At 43.1% G+C, this 23688-nt stretch overlaps 2 protein-coding genes across 17 annotated transcripts in view; one reads left to right on the top strand and one right to left on the bottom strand.

The window, feature by feature from the left end:
• GLUD1 (glutamate dehydrogenase 1) overlaps positions 1-9012 on the bottom strand; it is a 38798-nt gene extending 29786 nt beyond the window's left edge. Inside the window, exon 1 of the mRNA XM_080687072.1 lies at positions 8321-9012. Coding sequence (XP_080543198.1) covers positions 8321-8768 — 448 coding nt within the window. The 5' untranslated portion in view covers positions 8769-9012. The remainder of the gene's footprint in view (positions 1-8320) is intronic.
• Positions 9013-9096: 84 nt separating this feature from the next.
• The window catches only part of SHLD2 (shieldin complex subunit 2), a 155122-nt gene continuing 140530 nt past the window's right edge, over positions 9097-23688 (top strand). For 5 of the 16 annotated variants that reach the window (XR_013961590.1, XM_080687056.1, XM_080687070.1 and 2 more), the window contains exon 1: positions 9137-9326. The gene's annotated coding sequence lies outside the window, so the exon portion shown is untranslated. Of the gene's footprint in view, positions 9327-23688 lie in introns of all 16 variants that reach the window. The other 11 variants (XM_080687058.1, XM_080687068.1, XM_080687059.1 and 8 more) reach the window with 8 other exon arrangements.

Raw genomic sequence — 23688 nt, 5'->3', positions numbered from 1 at the left:
AGCCTTTTCTGCAGGAGCTGTCAGGAAAGAGGGAGCATGCTGGGCAGACATGGGTGGACTCAGAGGTGAATGCAGGTGGCACTGCCTGGGCTAAAGAAGAAATAGGTTTTTAACTAATCTGTGGTATATAAATGTTTTTATTTCTAGAACTTGGAAGATATGCTAGTAAAAGTTACTTAAACTGTTAATCTGAAAAACAAAGTCTCCAAGTACCATAAATAAAATACTCTGTAGCAACACTTGAGACAAAACAAACTCCAGTAATAAAGGAGTTACTCACATGCTAGGAAGCTAGTTGCTCTTCCTCCTCTGGGATTGGAAACCAAAGACAATTACTAAAAATATATTGTCACCTGAAAATTCTTAACTATATTTTGCTGGACACTAAGAATATGACTGCAAAAAAGAGGCACTCCAATGAGATTGTAAATTCAATGGATTAGCAGAACTGGACTACTGAAGGGCAAAATGATATGACACATACTTCCAAATTCTGCAAAGGGAAAACCTAGCATTTTTGGATGGCTAATACCTCAATACTCAATTTGAAGACAAAGCTGTTCAATATGCACATACATACAAGAGAGCCAGAAAACCTTAAAATATTTCAAACCAAAATAAACCAAGGATGATCATATTTGCAGGCTGAATATTCTCACTTTTTATAAAACCAAGCCTTTCCTCCTGTTGGGGTGAGAAGTGTGGCAGAGAAGGCTAAAGGTGAGCAGGACCACCCTAGCTTGGGCCTGTGGACTAAAGGGTCTTGGGTTCTGGTCAAGGACTTGTAGGCTCCCTTCCCATCCCAGTGGGGCACATGTGGGAGGCAGCCAATCCAATCGATGTGTCTCTCCACTCTCTCTAAAAATCAATGGGGAAAAAAATGTCCTGGAGTAAGGATTAACAACAAAAAATTGAGCAGGGCAAAACAAAGATCATATGGGACACAGGGCATAAATGAGAAAGGAGAAAAATCTTATTCTAGAAATGGAAAGTAAATTGTGTTTTGGCATCCTAGTCTTATAGCACTGTTTGTCAGCCTCTGTTGACACCAGCATTAGGAATGTGTGGGAAGAAATCAGCTGCGTCTCGAACAGGGCTGGTATTTTCAGTGAAAAGCTGGCTAAACTAGAAAGCAAATGGGGTGATTTACACAGGCGTGGACCACAGGACTTCTATCATTAGAAATGGCTCTAAAATCAAGGACAACTTTTAGATGGATAACAGAGTAATCTGTGCTTTCCATTCAGAGAAACTAAAGAAAAACCACCCATGGCAGTGTTTATTATTTATCAAGCTTGGTAAAATTGGAGGATGGGCTGGTGATAGAATTAAGTACCTACTTTGCAATGGAAACTTTGAAATCATCCCTTTCATTTAAGAGAAATTAGCTGTTTTGAGCTAACTGGTATGCAGATGTCTCAGAAGGACATTAATGAAATGCATAGCTGTTAGTTCAAAATAGCTAATTTCTACACACAGCACAAAGTATTTCTGCCTTTTAACTTACTTACCAAAGATATTTCTTACTATCCTCAAGAGCCTAACCATTGGTGTGCACTAAGTTTTTCTAGGAGAATTAAAAATCAAGAGCAAAAACTAGCTGAAGTTGCTATGGTGATGAAGAAAACACCAGCTTGAAAGAGTCAGTGAAAACCACAACTTGAATTGGCATCAGTGTTTTTCCTTTTGCTAGTTGACACAAAACCAGAAACATACCAAAAAGCTCCTAGCGACCAAATCACCATTGTTTCTTATGCTGAATCATTAAACACATTTATGAAAATTCAAAAGGATTTTTAAATTATGTGAACCCGTATCTTTTAACAGGGTTTGATTTATTCACCAGAAATCCAATTTCCAACTGTATTCTCTCTCTTTTCAGAATTTTCTCACTTAATACTAACATAATTTCCTAACGCACAGAAAAAGCTGAAGTCTCCCCTGATTACCACTTAGGGATGACCATTCTTAGCAACTTAAGTGTATATGTATCCTTCCAAATCATTTCCCTGTATTTATGTACATACATATCTATAGATATATAGCTTTGTCTTGTGCTTAAGTAATTAACTTACGGCCCAATGAATGAAATAAAAAAAATGCACTTTAACAGGGGGATCTTGTTAATTTTTAATAGATTCCTTTTTCTGATAATTCTAACAGTAAACTTAGAGTCACACCTTCATACCAAACAGGTCTTGGAACGGATGCCAGTTCGAAAACATTTAGCAAAAGATAACAGTAACTCGCTCTAAAAAGGTTCCAAGGGGGAAAGGCTCGAAATTTTGATATCCAGTTTCATATAAATTATTCACAAGTCTAGCTGATATTTGAGATAGATCTTAAGAGAGGAAACGAATTATAGGTGGACGGGAGACAATATATGTATGGTCAGGTACCACAGGCAGAGACAGTACTTCGTAAGGGTAAGATTGAGAAAGTATATGCCTGTATTTCCAATGTTCCTAAGGATCACTTTAAACCAGATTTCCTTATTTTCAAACCCCATTCCTCTCTCCTTACATAAACACCTTTTTGTCCCTAATCCCACCATTTTTCCTACTGGTGCCTCAGGCTAGAAATTTGTGATATCTTTGACTCTTCCCTTCAATCCATACATACTTCCTGTTGGGTAATACCACCATCCTTCAAAATGGTTTATCTGTCCTTTACTTTTGTCTCCCTTGACCTTACCTATCACATCATTCCCAGCTCCACTGCTGCTAGCTTTCTGTGCCCTCTTAGGTTCATCATTACCCATCAGCAAACCTCCAAGGAAAACTTTCTGCTCCCACACTCTGACACAAACGGTATGGGGGTTTCCACACCAGCAATCCTCCACTTCTCCGAACACCAACTGGGTGTTCTATAATTTAGTTCACTTTTGACACTGATGACCCAGTTGGTGCATACTCCACAAGTTAAGGGCTCACTCCCAAAAGACCTCCCCACCACCATTTCAGTTACAGTACTGAGCGCTTAGGGTTCCCACACTTCTGCCCAACTTGGGTACAAACTGGAGGTTCCCACAACCCCCTCCTCAGGTTTGATAATTTGCTATGGCTCACAGAACTCAGGGAAACACTTCACTTACATTTACTGGTTTATTAAGAGGGTCCTGAGTACAGGAGCTTCTGTCCCTGAGAAGTTGGAATATGCCATCCTCCTGGCACATGAATGCCTACCGGGAAGCTCTCCCAACCCAGTAGTTTAGGCATTTTTATGGAGGCTCCGCCACAGAAGCATAATGAATTATTAACTCAGCCTCCAGCTCCTCTCCCCTACTGGAGGGTGGAAGGTGGGGCTGAGAGTCCCAGGATTTTAACCTCAGGTCACCTTTCTGGTGACCAGCACCATCTTGAAGCCAACCAGAAGCCCACAGAGAGTTGCCTCATGGGATTAAAAGATGTTCCCATAACCCAGAAAATTACAGGGTCTTAGGAACTCTGTGTCAGGAAATGAAGTTAAAGACCAACTATTAGCACAAATGATGCTTCTAGCACCCCTATCACTCAGGGATTCCAAGGATATTAAGAGCTCTGTCAGGAAGGGGGTTAGGATAGTACAAGAGGTAATAAATAAATAAATAAATAAATAAATAAAGTGACATTTGTTATGTCACAAAAACTTCTATTTACAGTCTGTCCCCATCACACAGTCTCACCTCAGACCTGGGCTGAAGCCACCCTCTACTTCTCTCATAAGTGATCTTTCCCCCACTCAATTTCTATACAGCCTTCCCTACTTCCAGATCAAGACTGCTTCTCCCTGTTATCTTCTTTGAATTGTTACAGCAGTGCATTGTTTGGTGTATTTTCAATTTGTCATTTCTTGATAGTTTCTGGAAAAGGAAAATGCTGAAAAAATGTACTGAGCTTAAAGCAAAGAGAATGATATAGTGCAGAAGAGATTTTGGTTTCTGCTCTATTTTGGGAAAATGAAAAAACATTTCAAAAAACAAAACAAAGCAATCAATGTTATAGATAGTTCCCCAGCAGAGGAAGGTACCTGACACAGAGAAGGCAATTAACAGACATGCAATAGATACATTACCTGTCAGAAATCCCCATGAACTAATGTTCTTTAAATATTAAGTTTAAAACTGTTGCCTACAAGGAAAGGAAACCCCACATAATGGAAAAGATGATTTATTTGGGATACAGTCTATAGTTTGTAAATCCAACATGGGTACTGTTACCCTTGATTATTCCTTTGCTGTTTCTCTCTTGGTAAGAGATTAAAAAAATAGTTGATGTAAATCCTATGGCCCAATATGTACAATATGCTTTTTGAAAGGCCTATGCTGACATATATTTTGTGACAATGATAAATGACAGAAGGGGTCACATTACTGACAACCTTTGTAATTGTCATTTGGGTCATGTTCATATTTTCTTCTAGCCAAGAAGTAATTCAGAAAATTAGGTCTCTTAGTCTGACTCCAAGAATAATCAAGAAAAATAATAGCAATTCTTGATAAAGATTTTTCTTAGTTTTTAAGGAAGAGCCACTCAGAAGAAAGCTATTTAAAAATTATTTAATTGAAAATTCTTTTTTTTTTTTTTTTAATATATTTTATTGATTTTTTTACAGAGAGGAAGGGAGAGGGATAGAGAGCTAGAAACATCGATGAGAGAGAAACATCGATCAGCTGCCTCCTGCACACCTCCCACTGAGGATGTGCCCGCAACCAAGGTACATGCCCTTGACCGGAATCGAACCCGGGACCTTTCAGTCCACAGGCCGACGCTCTATCCACTGAGCCAAACCGGTTTCGGCTAATTGAAAATTCTTAACAATACATGCACTAATTGAGAAATGTATTGTTCTGGCTACACATGAAACTGTTAAACACCAAAGCTCTTCAAACGTCTTTTAATGGAAAAAGCTCTTTAAAATGTTATTTCAGCCCAGCTGGCATGGCTCAGTGGTTGAGCGTCAACCTAAGAACCAGGAGGCCACACAGTTCGATTCCAGGTCAGGGCACATGCCCCAGTTGTGGGCTCCATCCCCAGTGTGGGGCATGCAGGAGGCAGCTGATCAATGATTCTCTCTCATCATTGATGTTTCTATCTCTTCCTCTCCCTTCATCTTTGAAATCAATAAAACATATATATAAAAAACACAACAGTGCTAAAACCACTGTAAGCCAGAAAGTTCATGTTCAATGGCTATTTCTTGAACTTAAATTTCAACACTGCCAATTTGGAGTTTAATACATACTGGTGCTTGTCCTCCGATTTCTGATGCCCCAATTCCTGCAAAGTGTACTTTGCGTCTAATGAGTGAGCAGTATGTCTTCCTGAAAATGGGTTTTTACTGAAAAGCAAACGAGCTAGATGGATTCACACAAACTATGGGAAGACTGAATGACAATCTGATATAGGTCTCCCTCATCATCTTAGCTCTTCCTTAGTAGATTTGCAATGTGGAGGGATGGGGGTGAGTTTAGAGGCATTTGGCTCCCTTTCCCCTCATCCCCCCTCCCCACTAAAATAAAAGGCCTTTATAATAGCAACACAGTTCATATTGAACTAAAAAGCATTAAAAATAACAACAGCAGCAATATAAAACCTCAGGGCTAAGGGCTATGGTGTAGAAGACCTACAAATTACCTGTCATCTAACTGAATTTCCAGATTGGATTAATCCTAAATTTAATTTACCTACAAAGACTACATTTTATCTTGTGGCAGCAGATGGAGACACACTCTCATACCTTCTTCAAAGTACTACCATTCACCACACAATTATATTCCAGAGGCTGAGGGAGACAACCAAACCTTAGCTGCCTCCACCCTGCATCCTGTTGCCCAAAGACAAGAACAAAGACCAACTACCTCCTACAGTTTCCTTTTTGCATTTTGGCTCTTAAAAAACAAGTCAAGCCCTAGCTGGTTTGGCTCAGTAGATAGAGCATTGGCCTGTGGAGTGAAGGGTCCTATGTTTGATTCTGGTCAAGGGCACATGCCTGGGTTGCAGGTTCAATCCCCAGTAGGGGGCGTTCAAGAGGCAGCCGATTAATGATTCTCTCTCATCATTGATGTTTCTAACACTCCCACTCTGAAATCAATACAAATATATTTTTAAAAAAGAGGAAAAAACTTAGTGAAGTTTATATAGGGATTATGCAAAGCATCTTATAAAATCTCAATACCTAATATATTCTGTATTTCTAAGACCACAGTGGAACCAAAGAGGTTAACAACTTTCTTTTAAGTAAAATATGCTTTAAATGTTTAAGTGGAGGAAAAACCCCCACTGAAAGTAAGTTCCTCTTAGAATATACATTCTCTGCAATCAGACAAGGATGATAAATGGGTACAAGATCCTTGAGTTCCATGAAAGCAAAGCATAGAAGTCTGCAAATTTTTCTTAATCATCCATTTATTATACTGTTCTTTATCTTAAGCACACAAAAATATTTTTAAGAGCTTTCATAGCAAAACCAATCCCCCCCAAACCTATTCTCTCCATACTTTCAAATTCTGAAAGAGAATAAACCTATCACTATAGAGGTCAATTTTCTTTTATATTATCTTGCAATGCTTGCTACTGTTTATTAGTTAAAATTCAATTTCTCAATGTTTATATGTTGGGAGTTAATAGAACTTTCAGTGGCATGCCTTCTTGTAAATGGGATAATGGAATAGTATCTTACACTCTAGTATAAGCAAGTGCTACAATAGTGCTTCAGGATGTCTGATGCAATTTGTTGCTAGGTTCAATATTATGGTATTAAAACTGCTGTGGCAACAAGAGGAAGAGGACAAACGAACTGTGGTAAACTTTAGTGAGTTTGTGGAGTTGTGATTTATAACGATAGGAGAGGGCTTGGTTATTAGAACTTCCTGGAGCAAATCAGATCCTGCAGAAAAAACAGCTAGTTCATTTGTATGGCTTTTAAGCAACTGGAAAATACTGACAAAATAGTAATATGAACTTGACATTCATTTTAAAGAATCACTGCAGTTTAATATTTGCTAACTCTGCTTCTTCCTCCAACATTCTTGTTTGCTGTTCTTGGGAGTCTGAACTTGTGAATAAGGGAGTGGCAGGAAGACAGGCAATGTAGGAGATCGACAGTATGTACATTTTATATACTTTTGGAGCTAGAAAGGGAATCTAGAGGTCAAGTAGTTCAACGTTGATTTTAGAAGAGGAAACATAAAGGATAATAAAGTGTTACAGATTAAGTCATAAAAGTGGGTGGGGCCAATGCAAATTTAGCCAGCAAGTAAAAGTAAATCATTAAACAGTTTAAAGCAACCTTTGCTCCCCAGCTGAGAATGCCAGCAGTGGTCAATTTTTTTTCTGGTAGAGAGATTTCTAAAAATTATCCTTAGAAGTCAGCTGGTAAAATTGAACCCTGTGTCAGGTTTATGGAGACAAAGGGCACAGCCCTACAGCTCTCTGCAAACTCCAGCAAGACTCTTTACTTTCCTATTTTAGGTTACTTTTAAGCACCTTTAAAAATGTACAGTGAAATTTATTAGAGGAAATATAGAAAAAAACCCACACTTTCATTTTCTCAAAGAAAGCAATATGACTGCATAAGCTAAATCCACATTCAAAAATTTAAACTATGCATAGGATAACTTGGTGGTTACCAAATTGTAACCGATTCAACTCCTTTCTTCACCTACTTATCTCTTCCCCAAGCTCAAATCCGGTGCTAGCCAGGACCAGTACACACCCCCCGGGCTATTTCATTCCATTGGCTGGCGGGCCATCCAGCGATCTACACCCTTTAGATTTACTGTCAGGACGCCCGGTGTTTGTCAGAGATGTTACACTGCTTATGTATTACTATTTTGTACAAAAAAGCTGTCAGGATAGAAAAATAATTAAAAAGTCAACGTGTAATTAACAAATTCATTTCGTTAATAAAACTCTCTAGATTTCAAAACTAGAGGCAGTTCATTTTTATGTTTACTAGTGTATCCTGTCACTAGTGCAAAAAGAGGGAAAAATCATAAAGTTATTTCATAACCTGCATTCGGGTGAGTCATAGAAGCCCACAAAAACTCGCAAGGCACAGCCAGATGGCCAGGCGTTCCCTTTTCTAGAAGCGCACTTCGTCAGGACCCGCCCTGTGTCACGCAAAGGAGCAGCGCCTAGTGCTCCTCTGCACGCAGCTTCAACCCCGGCAGGAACTCCCGGGGCAGGGAGAGGACCAGCTCCCGGTGGGCCAGGGCGGAAAACCCCCTGTCCACCGAGCCTGACCCGTGGGCAGCGGGAGGACCCAGTGCCCGCCGGGCGGGGCGAGCGGGAGGCCGGGCCGCGGGTCGGCGCCGGCGCGAGGGCAGAGCGGCGCTCACCTCCCTTGCAGGGCGTGCGGTGCTGGCTGTGCTGGGCCCGGTAGCCCTCGATGACCTCCCAGGAGCCGTCGTCACGCCGGATGGGGAAGGACAGGCTCAGCACATGGTTGCAGGGCTTGATGATCCGCAGGATGCCGCGCACCCGCTTCCGCTTCTGCTCCTCGCTCTCCCGGGTCCTGAGGTCCTCCACCAGCTTGTCCTCCACGATGCTGGCGCCGCGGTCAAAGAAGCCCTCCACCATCTTGAAGAAGTTAGGGTCGTCCTCGCGGTCAGCCGCCGCCTCGCTGTAGTGTCGCCGGGTGGGCGGCGGGAGCCCCGGCTGCGGGGCGGCGGCGGCGGGCTGCCCGCGGGCCCGGCCCAGCAGCGCCGCCGAGTCGGCTGCCGCGGAGCCCAGGGCGGCGGGCCCGGCGCGGGACAGCAGCAGCGCTTCGCCCAGGCAGCGGTACATGGCGGCGGGCGGAGGCGCTCTCGGAGGCTCGGGACCGTGGGAGGGAAGGACGGCCCGGCGCGGGCTGCCCTTTTATCCGCAGCTTCCTGCCTTCTCGAGCTGACCCCTCCCCTCGGCGCTCGCCGCCTACCCAGGAGGACGGACTTTGGGGCCCCCGGCCAACGTCTCCTGTAAATGGCAGGGCGGGGGCGCGCCGCCCTGGAGCCGCGCCTCCGCCTCCGCCGCGGCCTCCCCCGGCCTCCCTGGCGACGGCGCTTGCCGGCCGGGCCCGCGGGCACTCCGGGACGCGCAGGCGCGGGGAGGGGTGTGTGTGCGGGCACTCGGGGACGCGCAGGCGCGGGCGGGCCGGCGCGCATGCTCTTCGGGCCGCGCGGGCCTGGAGCATCCCAGGGAGGGCGGAGTCTCAGGTCCGTGCGTGGTGCCCCTGGCAGGGTGCGGGGTACTTGAGGGGGGCTTTCTGGGGCGAGGGCCTGTCCTGGAAGGGGGCGCGCCTGCCTCTGGGGGGCGCTGAGAGGCCGGCCTCGGGACTGCAGGCGGTGCGGTTGGCGGCAGGCCGCGGTGAGTCATGGTGTCCGTCTTTCTGCCCTGGTCCCGGCGGCCGCCCGGTCACTCCCGGGCCTGCCCTGGGCGGTTCTGGGGCGGACGGAGAAGCGGCGGTTGGAGGCAGGAGAAGGGCTTGGCTGTTTGCATGGGAACTGCGAAGAACTTCGTGTCAGCCGCAGCTGCATTTCTGAGGTGGCTTGCAGAAACTGGAAATGAGGAAAGCCTGAGATCTGGCGAATCCCTTACCGCCTGGCTAATTTTGTCCCTTTTAACCACTCATCCGATGATGTTGAGATAAAATTAGTTATGTAAATCGCTGTTGTAGCTTTCTAACAGTTACTGCCGGTGCTTCCCCTTTTCAGTGTGGAGGAAAAGGGGTGCTCAGGGTGGTAGTCACGCCCCCAGACACACATCTTTAGTAAAAGGTTTATCTTTGCCTAAAGCAAGCCCTATCCTTTGTTTCTGTGCATCTTGGTTGACACCTTTGAAATGCTCCCTTTCAGACCCCTCCTTTTGGGGGTGACCACCATCAAGAGAGCACGTCATCTTTCCAGTTTCTGCAAGTCACCTAAAAAATGCAGCTCTCCTTTCCCCAGCCCTGCCTTGCTTCCACTTTCAGGTGATCTTCCCGTGGTCCCTCTTTAATTCAAATGCATAAAAGAAACTGCAAAATGCTTATTCTCAGGAGCGTTTGGAAGCTTCCTGGCAATGTCCTCAGTTTTGGCTCAAATAAACTTAAAAATTCTCTACAGGTTTCGACGTTCCTTATGTTGACAGAAATATGTTTTTGAAATAGTCTAAAAACAAGCACTCCAGGGAATTCCTCTCAGTAATGTATATATTAAATGGACCAGAATAGCTACATGAAGGTTTAATTATGTACTTAACATACTTGATGAGAAATGCTGATGTTAACCACTCTGTGGGTAAGTTTGATGCTTGTAAAAGTAATGTTTCCGTTTTTAAGACAGCTGCTAAAGGCCACCTTACAAGCTTTAGCGATCCCAGTGTACTTTGGAGGTTTTAAAAGCCATTTTTTTGACTTGCAAAACTACTTTGCTTTCTGGCTTTCACTTTCTTCATCTATTAGAATATGGAAAAGAATGTTCTTAATTATCACAATATCCTGCAAAGTATAAATGACAATCTAGTTCAATTAAATTGCATTAACCTCTCAGTGTACTTTCAAAGCAAAAAAGATGGTGCTGATATTTTGCAGTATTTGCTAGATTAAAATAGTCACAATTTATATTTGTATTGTGTTTCTTAGTGAAAAATATTCTCTGAACTGAATCCTGAATTTGTCTTGTTGGTCAAAAGATTAGGGTACCAAATTTGCTTTTCGTTTGATAGTGTTATCAATAACATTGTACCCCCCAAACCTTAATGTTCCAGAATAAAGTGATTAGAATCAGTAAACATGTGGACTTCCTTTTTTTTTTCTCTTCAGATGAAATTCTTTGGTATGTTTTGAGGAAAGTGGTTTAAAAGTTTGTTTGTTTTTGCCCTTGTTTATCTCTTTCTTGATAACCATTGCCTTCAGAAAAATAAATGTTTAACTTTGCTTCCTCCAAGTCTTAAGTCACCTGAATTCAAAATGATGGAAGTGAGGCAGGATAGTAAAGCTATGATAATTCTTTGGCAAGTGGGATAGAAAAACCGAGACAGATCGTTATATAGCAGTTTGCAGCCCTCTAATAAATTATATCTTCCCTAAACAAAGGACACGTAAGAGTAAATGGTTTGTACTTATCCCCAACCAGAGGGTAAATCATGGAGACAGATAGCAGAAATGCAATTAGTGCCATTTGTGCCAACTACACCCAAGGACAGAGGAAGTTAAGGGAATAAATCTCATTTTGTCATTTCAGCATAAAGCTGATGAAGATTCTATAGAGATCCTCCCTTAAGACCTCCCCTAAATGCCCAGCTTTTAAAACCCCTCAAAAGGAAGGTCACAGAGCCTGCTCTCCCAGAAATATGCCTGCACCCCTTTCTCCCCTTTTCTTTCCCCCACAAGCATGCATCTCCTACTCCAAGGAAACCCATGAGGCTTGCAACCAGGGAGCAGTGGGCAGCAGCAGCCCCTCCCAGGCCACACCCTGACACTGTCCCCAAGGCCCCCCTTTCTCTGACTTCTTAGCCAAAGCAGCCCAGCCTGTTCATTCCCCTAGCCCTTCGTTGTTTCACTGTCCCCAGATTTATTTATTTTTTTAATACATGTTTTTATTGATTTTAGAGAGAGGAAGGGAGAGGGAGAGAGAGAAACGTGGATGAGAGAGAAACATCATTGATTAGCTGCCTTTTTCATGCCTCCTGCTGGGGACTGAGCCAGCCATCTGGGCGTGTGCCCTGACCAGGAATCAAATCCCCAGCTTTAATAAACGTCCTCTAAAAATCACCTGGACTCGTATTGTGAAATCTTTCACAAAGTCAAGAACCCACACACTACAGCCAGCCCTAGGCAGACCCATGAAGGGCCAGGTCCCCTTTCCAGTAACAAAAGGGCTATAGAAGGAGTGAGGAAATTATTCATAATTGGGAGTTTTCTATGTGTAGATATCTTACAAAATGGCTCCACAAGAACCCTACAAAGTTTTTATTTTTAAAATCTGCATTATGTTTTTAAATTATATACATGTAAAAAATTTTAAGCAGTACAGATAGGTTTAAAAAAAATAGAGAAATAATCTCCTGTCCCCATTTTGTAATTGGAGCGTTTCTCTTTACCCTCAAGTAGGTAGTATTCTAATTCCTGATGTAACAGAAAGGGGGCGGAAACTCAGACCAAGTAAATAGATGATCATCTAGTCCAGTGGTTGGCAAACTGCGGCTCACCAGCCACATGTGGCTCTTAGGCCCCTTGAGTGTGGCTCTTCCACAAAATACCACGTGCGGGCGTGCATGTACAGTGCGACTGAAACTTCGTGGCCCATGCGCAGAAGTCGGTTTTCGGCTCTCAAATTTCAGTCGTTGTACTGTTGATATTTGGCTCTGTTGACTAATGAGTTTGCTGACCATTGACCTAGTCGGTAAATAGCAGGCTATGTATGACTCAAGCCCATCCATCTGATATTTTAAGTGGTTGCATTTAGTTTAAAATTGTTTACTATGATGTCAAGTCCAGTGAGTTTCAGCTTTACGTTGGTGATTGCCTTTATAAAATATACAGATATTTTGCAAATTAAAGATTAATTATTGGTAGTAATTTCCAATTTAAAAGGAAGCCAGAATTGAAGGGAATTTTGGTCATTTGTTAGTATCCAACAAACAAATTTCCTGCCTTTGTGGTTTATGAGTTTTCCTTACCTATGTTAAAATTCTGGGTCTTTTTTTCTCAGCATGCTTTTGTGTTTCCAAGTGCTTTTTAAAATATTTTAGAAAAAGTTTTAGTATGAAGAAAGACATAACATAAGTACATGAACAACGTAGTTGTTCTTGAAGTGATTTAATTCGAAAAGTTTGCATATTTTCTACTTTCTCTTGAGGTTTGTCTATGTTTGGACATTTCATTTAAATGGAATCATACAATATGTGGTCCTTTGTGACTGGTTTCTTTCAGCATCATGTTGTTTTCAAAAATATGTTTTTGTTGATTTTTTTTTTTAGAGAGAGAGAGAGAGAGAAACACTGATAGGCTGCCTCCTGCATACCCCTACTAGGGATCCAGGCCACAACCAGGAATCAAACTGGCAACCTTTTGTTGCATGGGACAACGTCCAACCACCTGAGCCACATTGGCCAGGGTGGCATAATATTTTAAAAATTTATCCACCTTATAGCATGTGTCAGTATTTCATTTCTTTTTATGGCTGAGAAGTATTCATTGTATGGCTATATCACATATTTTAATCTATCACTGATGGACATTTGTGTTATTTTCACTTTTTTGCTATTTGAATAATGCAATTATGAACATGCTAGTACAAGTTTTTATTTAGACAGATGTTGTAAATTCTCTTGGGTATATACCTCAGAGTGGAATTGCTGGGTCATATGCTAGCCTGTGTTTAATCTTTTGAGGTACTGCCACACTATTTTCCACAGCAGCTGCAGCACCATTTTCATTCTTACCAGCATTGTGTGAGGCTTCCAATTTCACCACATCCTCCTCAAACATTATTATCTGATATCAAATTGTAGATCATTTTGGTTTTGATGTGCATTTCCTGAATGATTATTTAAAAAAAATATATATATTTTTTATTGATTTCAGAGAAGCAGAGAGAGGGAGAGGGAGAGAGAGAAACATCAATGATGAGAGAGAATCATTGATTGGCTGCCTCCTGCACGCCCCCTACTGGGGACTGAGTCCACAACCCGAGCATGTGCCCTTGACCAGAATCGAACCCGGAACCCTTCAATCCTCAGGCCGGTGCTCTATCCACTGAGCCAGACTGGCTAGGGCTCCTAAATGATCATGAGTGGCTTTACCTTTATTTACTCACTAGTGGCCTGGTGCATGAAATTCGTGCACAGGGTGTGGGGTAGGGGGGAGATGTCCCTCAGCCTGGCCTGCACCTTCTCCAATCTGGGACCCCTTGGAGCATGTCTGACTGCTGGTTTAGGCCCGATCTCGCAATCTGGGACTGCTGGCTCCTAACCGCTCACCTGCCTGCCTGCCTGATTGCCCCTAACCACTCTGCCTGCTGGCCTGCTCGCCCCCAACTGTCCTCCCCTCCTGGCCTGATCGCCCCTAACCACCTCTGCCTTGGCCCTGCCACCATGGCTTTGTCTGGAAGGACATCCGGAAGGTCTTCCAGTCTAATTAGCATATTACCCTTTAATTAGTATAGATTGGCCATGTATATCTTTTTTGAGAATGTCTATTCACAATTTTTCCCCATTTTTAAATTATATTATTTGTCTTTTGTTGAGTTGGAAGAGTTCTATCTACCGTGTTTCCCCGAAAATAAGACAGTGTCTTATATTAATTTTTGCTCCCAAAGACGTGCTAGGTCTTATTTTCAGTGGATGTATTATTTTTCCATGAAGAAGAATATGGTACACATTTATTGTTAAATGAAAATAAAGGAAATTTATTACCTGTATACGGTATGGTAGTACAGTAGTTGTCAACACAAACCAGACAAAGGTCTTCCAGTCTAATTAGCATATTACCCTTTAATTAGTATAGATTGGCCATGTATATCTTTTTTGAGAATGTCTATTCACAATTTTCCCCCATTTTTAAATTATATTATTTGTCTTTTGTTGAGTTGGAAGAGTTCTATCTACCGTGTTTCCCCGAAAATAAGACAGTGTCAATACTGTGAATCCTACAGTATCAAGAATTTACTCATTTATTCAATGACAATCATGTTATCATGTTCTGGAACATCATCATAACAATCCAATTCCTGAATTTCCTGGTGAATTTCTTGTGACTCCATTTCTTTCAGAATCAGTGGACCAAATCTCTCATGTTTAGCAATAGCACTGTCTTTAAATGAGTACTTCTTATCAAGGTAGCCTGCTCGCAGTGCATTTGCAATGCAACTGTCAGTGATTTTCTCCCATGAATTCTTCACCCGAGTCACAACTTGTTGCAGTTTAGGTTTCACAAAGTTTCCACGCTGATTTCTCTCCATTCTATTTTCAATGTAGTCATTAATTCCCATGCGCAAATTGTCTTTGAATGGCTTGTTTATTGCAATATCAAGAGTCTGGAGATAGGCCGTCATTCCTGTGGGAATCATTATCTGATCTATTTTTCTTTCGTGAAGAAATGTTTTCAAGTCTTTAGCGCGGTGAGTGCTGGCTGCATCCCAGACTAGCAGACCTCTTTGGCTCCCTCGCATAACAAGCGGCAGCAGCATTAAATCGACCCACTTCCTTATAACTGCTTGTGTGGCCCAGGCTTTTTGAGTTTCAAGAATAAAAACGCCCAAAACACGTTCAATATTTTCCTTCTTGCCCTTAGAAATGATTAAAGGTGGGATTTTAGTGCCATCCAGACGAATTGCCAAAATACAGGAAACACGTGCACTTTCGTAAGCAGTGGAGGGAATGTATGCTAAGGAGGCACCCTGCTGTTCAATTGTTGTTTGAGATGATTGGCCCATAAACACTGCAGTTTCATCCATAGCAATCATGTTGGAAAGACTGTATTTAGAGAAGTCAGCATCATCAATAAAGGACTTGAATGCAAGTGCTCGCTTAATAACTTGAGTATCTTCCAACCTAAACAATGTTGTAGATCTTCTTAAAGACAGTTCACTTCGCTGAAGGAAATTATCCAGCCAGTGTTGTGATGCTTTGAAGTCTTCGGGGGCTATGTCAAACTGTGGTGCCATTGCAAGGGCAAATTCTTGAATCTGAGCCCTATTCACAACCAAAGCCTTTGCTCTCCTGTCAACAACCCATTCACAGATCAGGTCTTCCAGCTCAGAAAATAATGGTTGCCGACCTGATCCACACTTGCGCTTTTTAGCATTTCCCTTGTCCACTTGTTCAATGAGGTTACCATACTCTGCTGGCCATTTTCGGACCAATGGGATACTCAACATCTTCTCTTTGCAGAAAGCAGTAAGATTTTGGCCCCAAGAGTCTTCCACAATTCCTTTCTTGTACTCCACGGAGTAGCTTTTTCTTTTTGCGCTCATTTCTAGGGGTAAAAAAAAAGGAATCGGGGTATCAAGGTGGGGGGATGGGGATCACTCAAAATGACACAGGGGGGATCAGAGGGGGGAATCAAAATGGCACAGGAGAATCAGAGGGGGGAATTACCATTTTAGTAACCCCTTTTGATCCTCCTGTGTCATTTTGATTGTCCCCTCTGACCCTCCTGTGTCATTTTGATTGTCCCCTCTGATCCTCCTGTGTCATTTTGATTGCCCCCTCTGATCCTCCTGTGTCATTTTAAGTGATCCCCCTCCCCCCATCCCTGTGCCACTGAACACCTTCACCAGACATCCCCCCTACCCCTTTATCAGACATTTACCCCCTGGGGCCTGCCTGGGGACTGTCACTAGGCTTGCTGGGGCCTGGATCTGGGCTGGAGCAGGGTCTGCCACTGACTGAGAACCTTCAGTCATCATGAAGGCGGCCACGAGCATCAGGTAGTGTCACCAGAGACAGACCAGCACTCACCACCTTCGCCGCGTCCCGTCCGCTCTAATCCTCCTGTTCTTCTACACGCATCTGCGAAAGTCTCCTCCTCTCTCCCGCCCCGCGCTCACCGCTCACTCCGACCTCTGCTCCGCCTCCACACAGCAGTGACGTCAGGACTCCGCGTGACGTCAGGACTCCGCGTAATGTCACTGGTTGCTAGACGCCATTCGGGGCGGCCCTAGCGACCAGTTTACGGTAAATTAATTTTCATTCTGAGACAGAGCCTGGGGGCCTTATTTTTGGGGGATGCCTTATATTTCACTCAGAAGGAAACCTGTAAGTAGGTCTTATTTTCGGAGGATGTTTTATTTTCGGGGAAACACGGTATAGTCTAGATGTAAATTCCTTATCAGATATATGATTTGCAAGTGTTTTCTTTTAACTTTTCTGATGGTGTCGTTTGCAACAGAAGTTTTAACTTTTGATGAAGTCCAATTTATAAATATTTTCTTTTGTTGTTTGCGCTTTTGGAGTCATGTCTAAGAAATCATTGTCTGATTGCAGGCATGAAGATTTACACCTTTTTTTTTTCTAAGCGTTTTATAGTTTTATGCTGGAAGCTAATTCCAGCATGTCATAATAAATGCAAGAAGTCCTCAAAAGGTTGATGGGCTTCTATTTTCAGCAGAAATGTATTATTGCCTGCTGGAATAGCTGAGTATTTCCCCAAACCTGAAAATTTGCATATATTATTGCCTGCTACTGGAACAGCCAGGGCAGTTCCTCCAACCTGACAATGCCTACTGCAGGGGTCCTCAAACTTTTTAAACAGGGGGCCAGTTCACTGTCCCTCAGACCGTTGGAGGGCCGGACTATAGTTTAAAAAAAAAACTATGAACAAATTCCTATGCGCACTGTGGTCCCGGGACGAGTCAGCTGCTAAGCAGGACAGGCAGCGGCACCCAGCAGCCGGATAAATGTCCTCAGCGGGCCGCATGTGGCCCGCGGGCCGTAGTTTAGGACCCCTGGCCTACTGTATACCAAACCTTGCCTTTGATATGTATATCTGCTTTTCTTTAGGGCAATCTGTGTTAATAAAAAGCTAGCGGTCCAGACATTCAGGGAACTTAACTACTAGAACTAAGTTTCTGTCTGGCCCTCCAATATGCCTTCCAAATTATATTACATGTCTAGTCTCAATTCATTTACGTGCAACCCCTTTTCAAGATTCCTTGAACCCTTCTAGATGCTGAGAAACACCCCGGCAGTTTTAGCTTTTACATTTAGGTCTTTGATTCATTTTGAGTTTATTTTTATACTAGAGGCCCGGTGCATGAAATTCGTGCATGGGAGGGGGGTGTCCCTCAGCCCAGCCTACACCCTCTCCAATATGGGACCCCTCGAAGGATCACAATCCAGGACTGCTGGCTCCCAACTGCTCGCCTGCCTGCATTCCTGATTGCCCCTAACTGCTTCTGCCTGCCAGCATGATCACCCCCTAACCACTCCCCTGCCAGCCTGATTGATGCCTAACTGCTCCCCTGCCAGCCTGTTTGCCCCTAACTGCCCTCCCCTGCAGGCCTGGTCACCCCTAACTGCCCTTCCCTGCAGGCCTGGTCATCCCTAACTGCCCTCCCTTGCAGACCTGGTCCCTCCCAACTGCCCTCCCCTGCTGGCCTGATCGCCCACAACTGCCCTCCCTTGCAGGCCTGGGTTCCCCCCAACTGCCCTTCCCTGCAGGCCCAGTCACCCCCAACTTCCCTCCTCTGCCGGCCTGGTCACCCCTAACTGCCCTCCCCTGCAGGCTTGATTGCCCCCAACTGCCCTCTCTTGCAGGCTTGGTTCCTCCCAACTGCCCTCCCCTGCTGGCCTGATCGCCCACAACTGCCCTCCCCTGCTGGCCTGATTGCCCACAACTGCCCTCCCTTTCAGGCCTGGTCCCTTCCAACTGCCCTCACTTTGCTGGCCATCTTGTGGTGGCCATCTTGTGTCTACATGGGGGCAGGATCTTTGACCACATGGGGGCAGCCATCTTGTGTGTTGGACTAATGGTCAATCTGCATATTACTCTTTTATTAGCTAGGATAGAGGTCTGGTGCACGGGTGGGGGCCAGCTTGTTTGCCCTGAAGGGTGTCCCAGATCAGGGTGGGGGTCCCCTTGGGGATTGGGGTGGCCTGGCTGAGGGGCCTGTGGTGGTTTGCAGGCCGGCCACGCCCCCCGGCAACCCAAGCGGAGGCACTGGGATCTGGGGTTTATTTATCTTCTACAATTGAAACTTCGTAGCCTGGAGCGGAGCCAAGCCTCCTGCTTGCTCTGTTGCTGCAGCCATTTTTATTGGGATTTATTTATCTTCCATAATTGAAACTTTGTAGCATTAAGCAGAGGCCAAGGCAGGCCAGGGTGTGCGGAAAGCTTGGCTTCCTCCATCGCAGGGGCAACCCTAGCCTCCTGCTCTCTCCAGCTCCGTGGCTGCCACCATTTCTGTTGGGCTTTACTTATCTTCTATAATTGAAACTTTGTAGCCTGGAGTGGAGGCCTGGGCCGGCAAGGGCAGGCGGAAAGCTTGGCTTCCTCCATTGCTGGGGAAACCCAAGCCTCCCTCCTGCTCTCTGTGGCCACAGCCATCATGGTTGGGTTTATTTGCATATTTGCTCCTGATTGGCTGGTGGGTGTGGCTGGTGGGTGTAGTGGAGGTACGGTCAATTTGCATATTACTCTTTTATTAGATAGGATGTTGAGTAAAGGGTTCCATTTCATTCTTTTTTTTAAAATATATATATTTTATTGATTTTTTACAGAGAGGAAGGGAGAGGGATAGAAAGGTAGAAACATCGATGAGAGAGAAACATTGGTCAGCTGCCTCCTGCACACCCCCTACTGGGGATGTGCCCGCAACCCAGGTACATGCCCTTGACCGGAATCGAACCTGGGACCCTTGAGTCCATAGGCCGACGCTCTATCCACTGAGCCAAACCTGTTAGGGCCATTTTATTATTTCTCATGTGGATATTCATTTGTTCCAATGCCATTTGTTCAGAAGACTATTTCTTCCTCACTGAATTGCCTTTGTACTATCAAAAATCAATTGATCTAAATGTGAGGGTTTCTGGACTCTTCATTTCTTTTCCCCTTGTGCCGTGTATCTATCCTTATGCTAGTACCACATTGTCTTGATTATTGTAACTTTACAGTAAGTTTTGAAATGGGAAAGTAGGAATCCTCCAACTTTGTTCTTTTTCAAGATTGTTTGGTTTTTCTGAGTCCCTTGAGTTTTAATAGAAATTTTAGGATTAGGTGCTTAATTTTTGCAAAAAGTCTGGCTCGAATTTTTATTTGGATTATGTTAAATCTATAGATTAACTTGAAAAGTAGTGCCATTTTAACAATATTACATCTTCTGATTCATGAACATGAGATGTCTTTTTACTTATTTAGGTCTTTTAAATTTTCAGCAATGTTTTGTTGTTTCAGACTATAATAGAGATAGTTTTACTTCTCCCTTTCCAATCAGGATGTGTTTTATTTTATTGCCTAATTGCTCCTCATTATCTTTTACTATTGCATAGTATTTCATTATATGGATATGCCAAAATTATTTTTGCTAATGAATATGTATGTTGTACGTTAGATACATTCCAGTATCTTGAAGTTACAGAGGTACTGAAGTGAATAACCTGTTACTACATAGAACATCAGTTTTCAAACTCTTTCATTTCAGGACTGTTTTTTTAATAGAATAATCATCAGCTTTAATTTAAAAAAATATATTATTGATTTCAGAGAGGAAGGGAGAGGGAGAGAGAGACAGAAACATCAATGATGAGAGAGAATCATTGATTGGCTGCCTCCTGCATGACCCTCACTGGGGATCAAACCTGCCACCTGAGCATGTGCCCTTGACCGGAATCGAACCCAGGACCCCTCAGTCTGCTGGCCGACACTCTATCCACTGAGCCAAACCAGCTAGGGCCATCTCAGGACTACTTTACCTCTTAAGTATGAGTAGTGAATTTGAACATAGAGTTTAATAGTCGTCAGCATTTTGTTTTTTTATAGAGTGGCAAAAATATTTGGCAAAAATTGTTACCCTATCTACATATTAAAAAATGATAGAATTAAACTAAATGATATCACAAATAAAATATTTAACTTTTTAAATAGAGCTTTTAAAATAAACTAAAATCAGGCCCCTATGTTACTAAGTTTAATAGGTTTTAGTTCACAAGTGCTTGTCAGTACTTCATATACCAGCCAGATGAGTATGGGGAGAGAGGAGTACCCTGTCCTAACGAATACCACATGCAAATGCCTGAAGATAAATGAGACCAGGGTTTGAAAATATAGAGTAGCATATACTGTACTTAAAAGCAGTTTGATCATCACAATAGTTTGGCTTAAACAGCAATTTGGTTGAAAATGATTATCACTTCTGTTTTTTTCATGTATTGGTAATTTTGGTGCATTGTGGATTTTTTTTTGAGTCTTTGTGCCATATTTTTCAGGAAAAGTTTTTCTAATATTTGCTTTTGTGTTTCTAATTGATTTTAGAAAAAATTATAATATTTATTTTTTCCCCCTTTAGTGAGCATGTTTTTGTAATAAGCAAGAAAAGTATATCATCCTTGCCAGTGTGGCTCAGTTGGTTGGAGAGTAGTCCTATGCACTGGAGGGTCATGGGTTCAGTTCCGGATCAGGGCACATGCATAGACTGCAGGTTTCATCCGTGGTCAGGGCGCGCATAGGGGAGGCAACTGATTGATGTTTCTCTTACATCGATGATTCTCTCTCTGTCTCTCTACTTTTCTCCCTTTGTCTCTCTCTAAAATCATGGTTTTAAAAAGTTAAAAAAAGAGAAATATATCAAAGAAAAGGATCTGAAAATTTCAGGGTTTGTAGTCTTTTTTTTTTTTTTTCCTTTTTTTCCTAATAAATCAAATGTCAACTATATGTGCTTGTCTAGTTTGGTTAAGTTTTCATTTTGCTGCATTGCTGAATAATATTCAACGAAGGTTTGATCAACCTGCTAAGGGTTCTTTTCATGTTGTGAGTAAACATGAAAAATAGTAGGACCTTTATCCCTTGAAGCATAGCATGCAAGAAACAAGTGAGGTCTCTTAAAAATTAATTGTACTCAGGATTCTGAAATCACCTGTATGCAACTTATAACTCTGTCTTTTTCTTTGTGTTTTTTTTTTTTAGTTAAGTTTTTTGTTTTCCTTCTGTATAAAAAGAATATCATATTCACTTATTCATCGTTCAGAATACCTTACCATTCAGCTCCATTTATTGGTCAATGTGAATGACCCTCTATAAAAGCAACTCTTAGATATCATTAGCACTTTTCTCTTTGGAAATTTTATATCAGTTGTGATTTCAATATGGGATTGGAGTTTGTATAGTAAGACAGTTTGGCTACGAATTGGGACACTTCTGTGATGCTGTTAAAAATAGACGTAACTGGAAAATATACTGGAGAAGCGAAAAGTACCTTTCCATTGACTATTGTGGAAGAGTTGTGGAAGAAACAGGTTTTATTGTAAAGCATAGATATGAATATAATTACATTGGGTTTGCTTCTTAGTGAAATGAAAAGAAAAACATGAATGAAGCAGTAATGGCTGGAGTCAACTAAAGTAACAGTGATTTCACTTCCTAATCTAGGTCGCATGCAGTGAACAGATATTTGCTAGCTATATTACTTAGGATACTTTGGCCCTTAGGTAATAATACGCATACAAAAACGGCTTACACTAAAGCCATAAACTAACCAAGATAGCTATTATCTTACAAGAATTCCAGAGGCAAGGCTATTTATTCCGTTGTTGGTACAGGACTCAGTGATACGTCGGGGACCCAAGTGCCTTTTTCTTTGTGTTAAATTCAGCAAGAGGTGATTATCTGTCCTCATGTAAAATTGCTGCACCAGTTCCCTAGTGGTTATGCAGACACAACTAAGTACTGTGTAGAAGAACAGCAGCTTCCTCTCAGATTTCTTTGTTGGTGAAGGAAACGTTTTCCAAAGGCCTGCCTGTCAGCTTCAGCTCTCTTAGGCCCCAGTAGGTAGGAATGGGTCAGTGCCCATGCCCTTGCTCTAAGGGAGGCTAGAAGGAGGACTTCCTGGCACTTTTAGCTTCTAAAGTGCCCGCAGGTTCTGCCAGCAAAGAAAAAGGAGTGGAAGAAATAATTGCTAAGTTGGCAATCAACAGTATTTACCCTATTTGCCCCAGAAAATTACTGACCTGCTCTGTGTTATCTTATTGTGATAATATATTTCCTTAGTATACAAAGTTTAATAGGGATGAAATATTGTTAAATACAACACTGGAAATTATGATGCTTGGGGTTTCATGTTCAGCCCCTTGAGAAATCTGCAGATTCTAATTCCCTTTGAAAATGATCATGTTCTCTATATTGAGAAATTTGCAGTCTAGTTCCCTTTGAAGTATTATATAGTGATGATAGTTTAATATTATGCTTATTTTTTAACAGTTTTTTTTTTTTACCATTGACAGTTTGTAAAGTAGTAACTCCAGTCTGTGATATTGACTTTGTTGCCAGACAAGTCAACAGAATAGAAACTTGTTCTCAACCTGCTGTGGAAAACCCAGGAGTTATAATGAAATGTCAGATTTTCAAATGATTTCAGCAAATTTTCAGGTGACGCTGCCATCAGGGACTTATTCTCATTGTGCAAGTGGCTTAAATTAATAAGAGGACTGACTAATCTGATCTTTATACTGAAACTAGAGGTCCGGTGCATGAAATTCGTGCGGGGGGGGGGGGTGTCCCTCAGCCCAGCCTGCACCCTCTCTAATATGGGACCCCTCGAAGGATGTCCGACTGCCTTCTCACAATCCAGGACTGCTGGCTCCCAACTGCTCGCCTGCCTGCATTCCTGATTGCCCCTAACTGCTTCTGCCTGCCAGCATGATCACCCCCTAACCACTCCCCTGCCTGCCTGATTGATGCCTAACTGCTCCCCTGCCAGCCTGTTTCCCCCTAACTGCCCTCCCCTGCAGGCCTGGTCCCCCACAGCTGCTCTCCCCTGCAGGCCTGGGTCCCCCCCAACTGCCCTTCCCTGCAGGCCCGGTTGCCCCCAACTGCCCTTCCCTGCAGGCCTGGTCCCCCCCAACTGCCCTCCCCTGCAGGCTTGATCGCCCACAACTGCCCTCCCTTGCAGGCCTGGTCCCTCCCAACTGCCCTCCCCTGCTGGCCATCTTGTGGTGGCCATCTTGTGTCCACATGGGGGCAGGATCTTTGACCACATAGGGGCAGCCATCTTGTGTGTTGGAGTGATGGTTGATTTGCATATTACTCTTTTAT

This window comes from Plecotus auritus (assembly GCF_963455305.1).
Source record: "Plecotus auritus genome assembly, chromosome: 9".
In the NCBI taxonomy this organism is placed as follows: domain Eukaryota; kingdom Metazoa; phylum Chordata; class Mammalia; order Chiroptera; family Vespertilionidae; genus Plecotus; species Plecotus auritus.
This window is presented reverse-complemented; position numbering and strand designations above follow the sequence as displayed.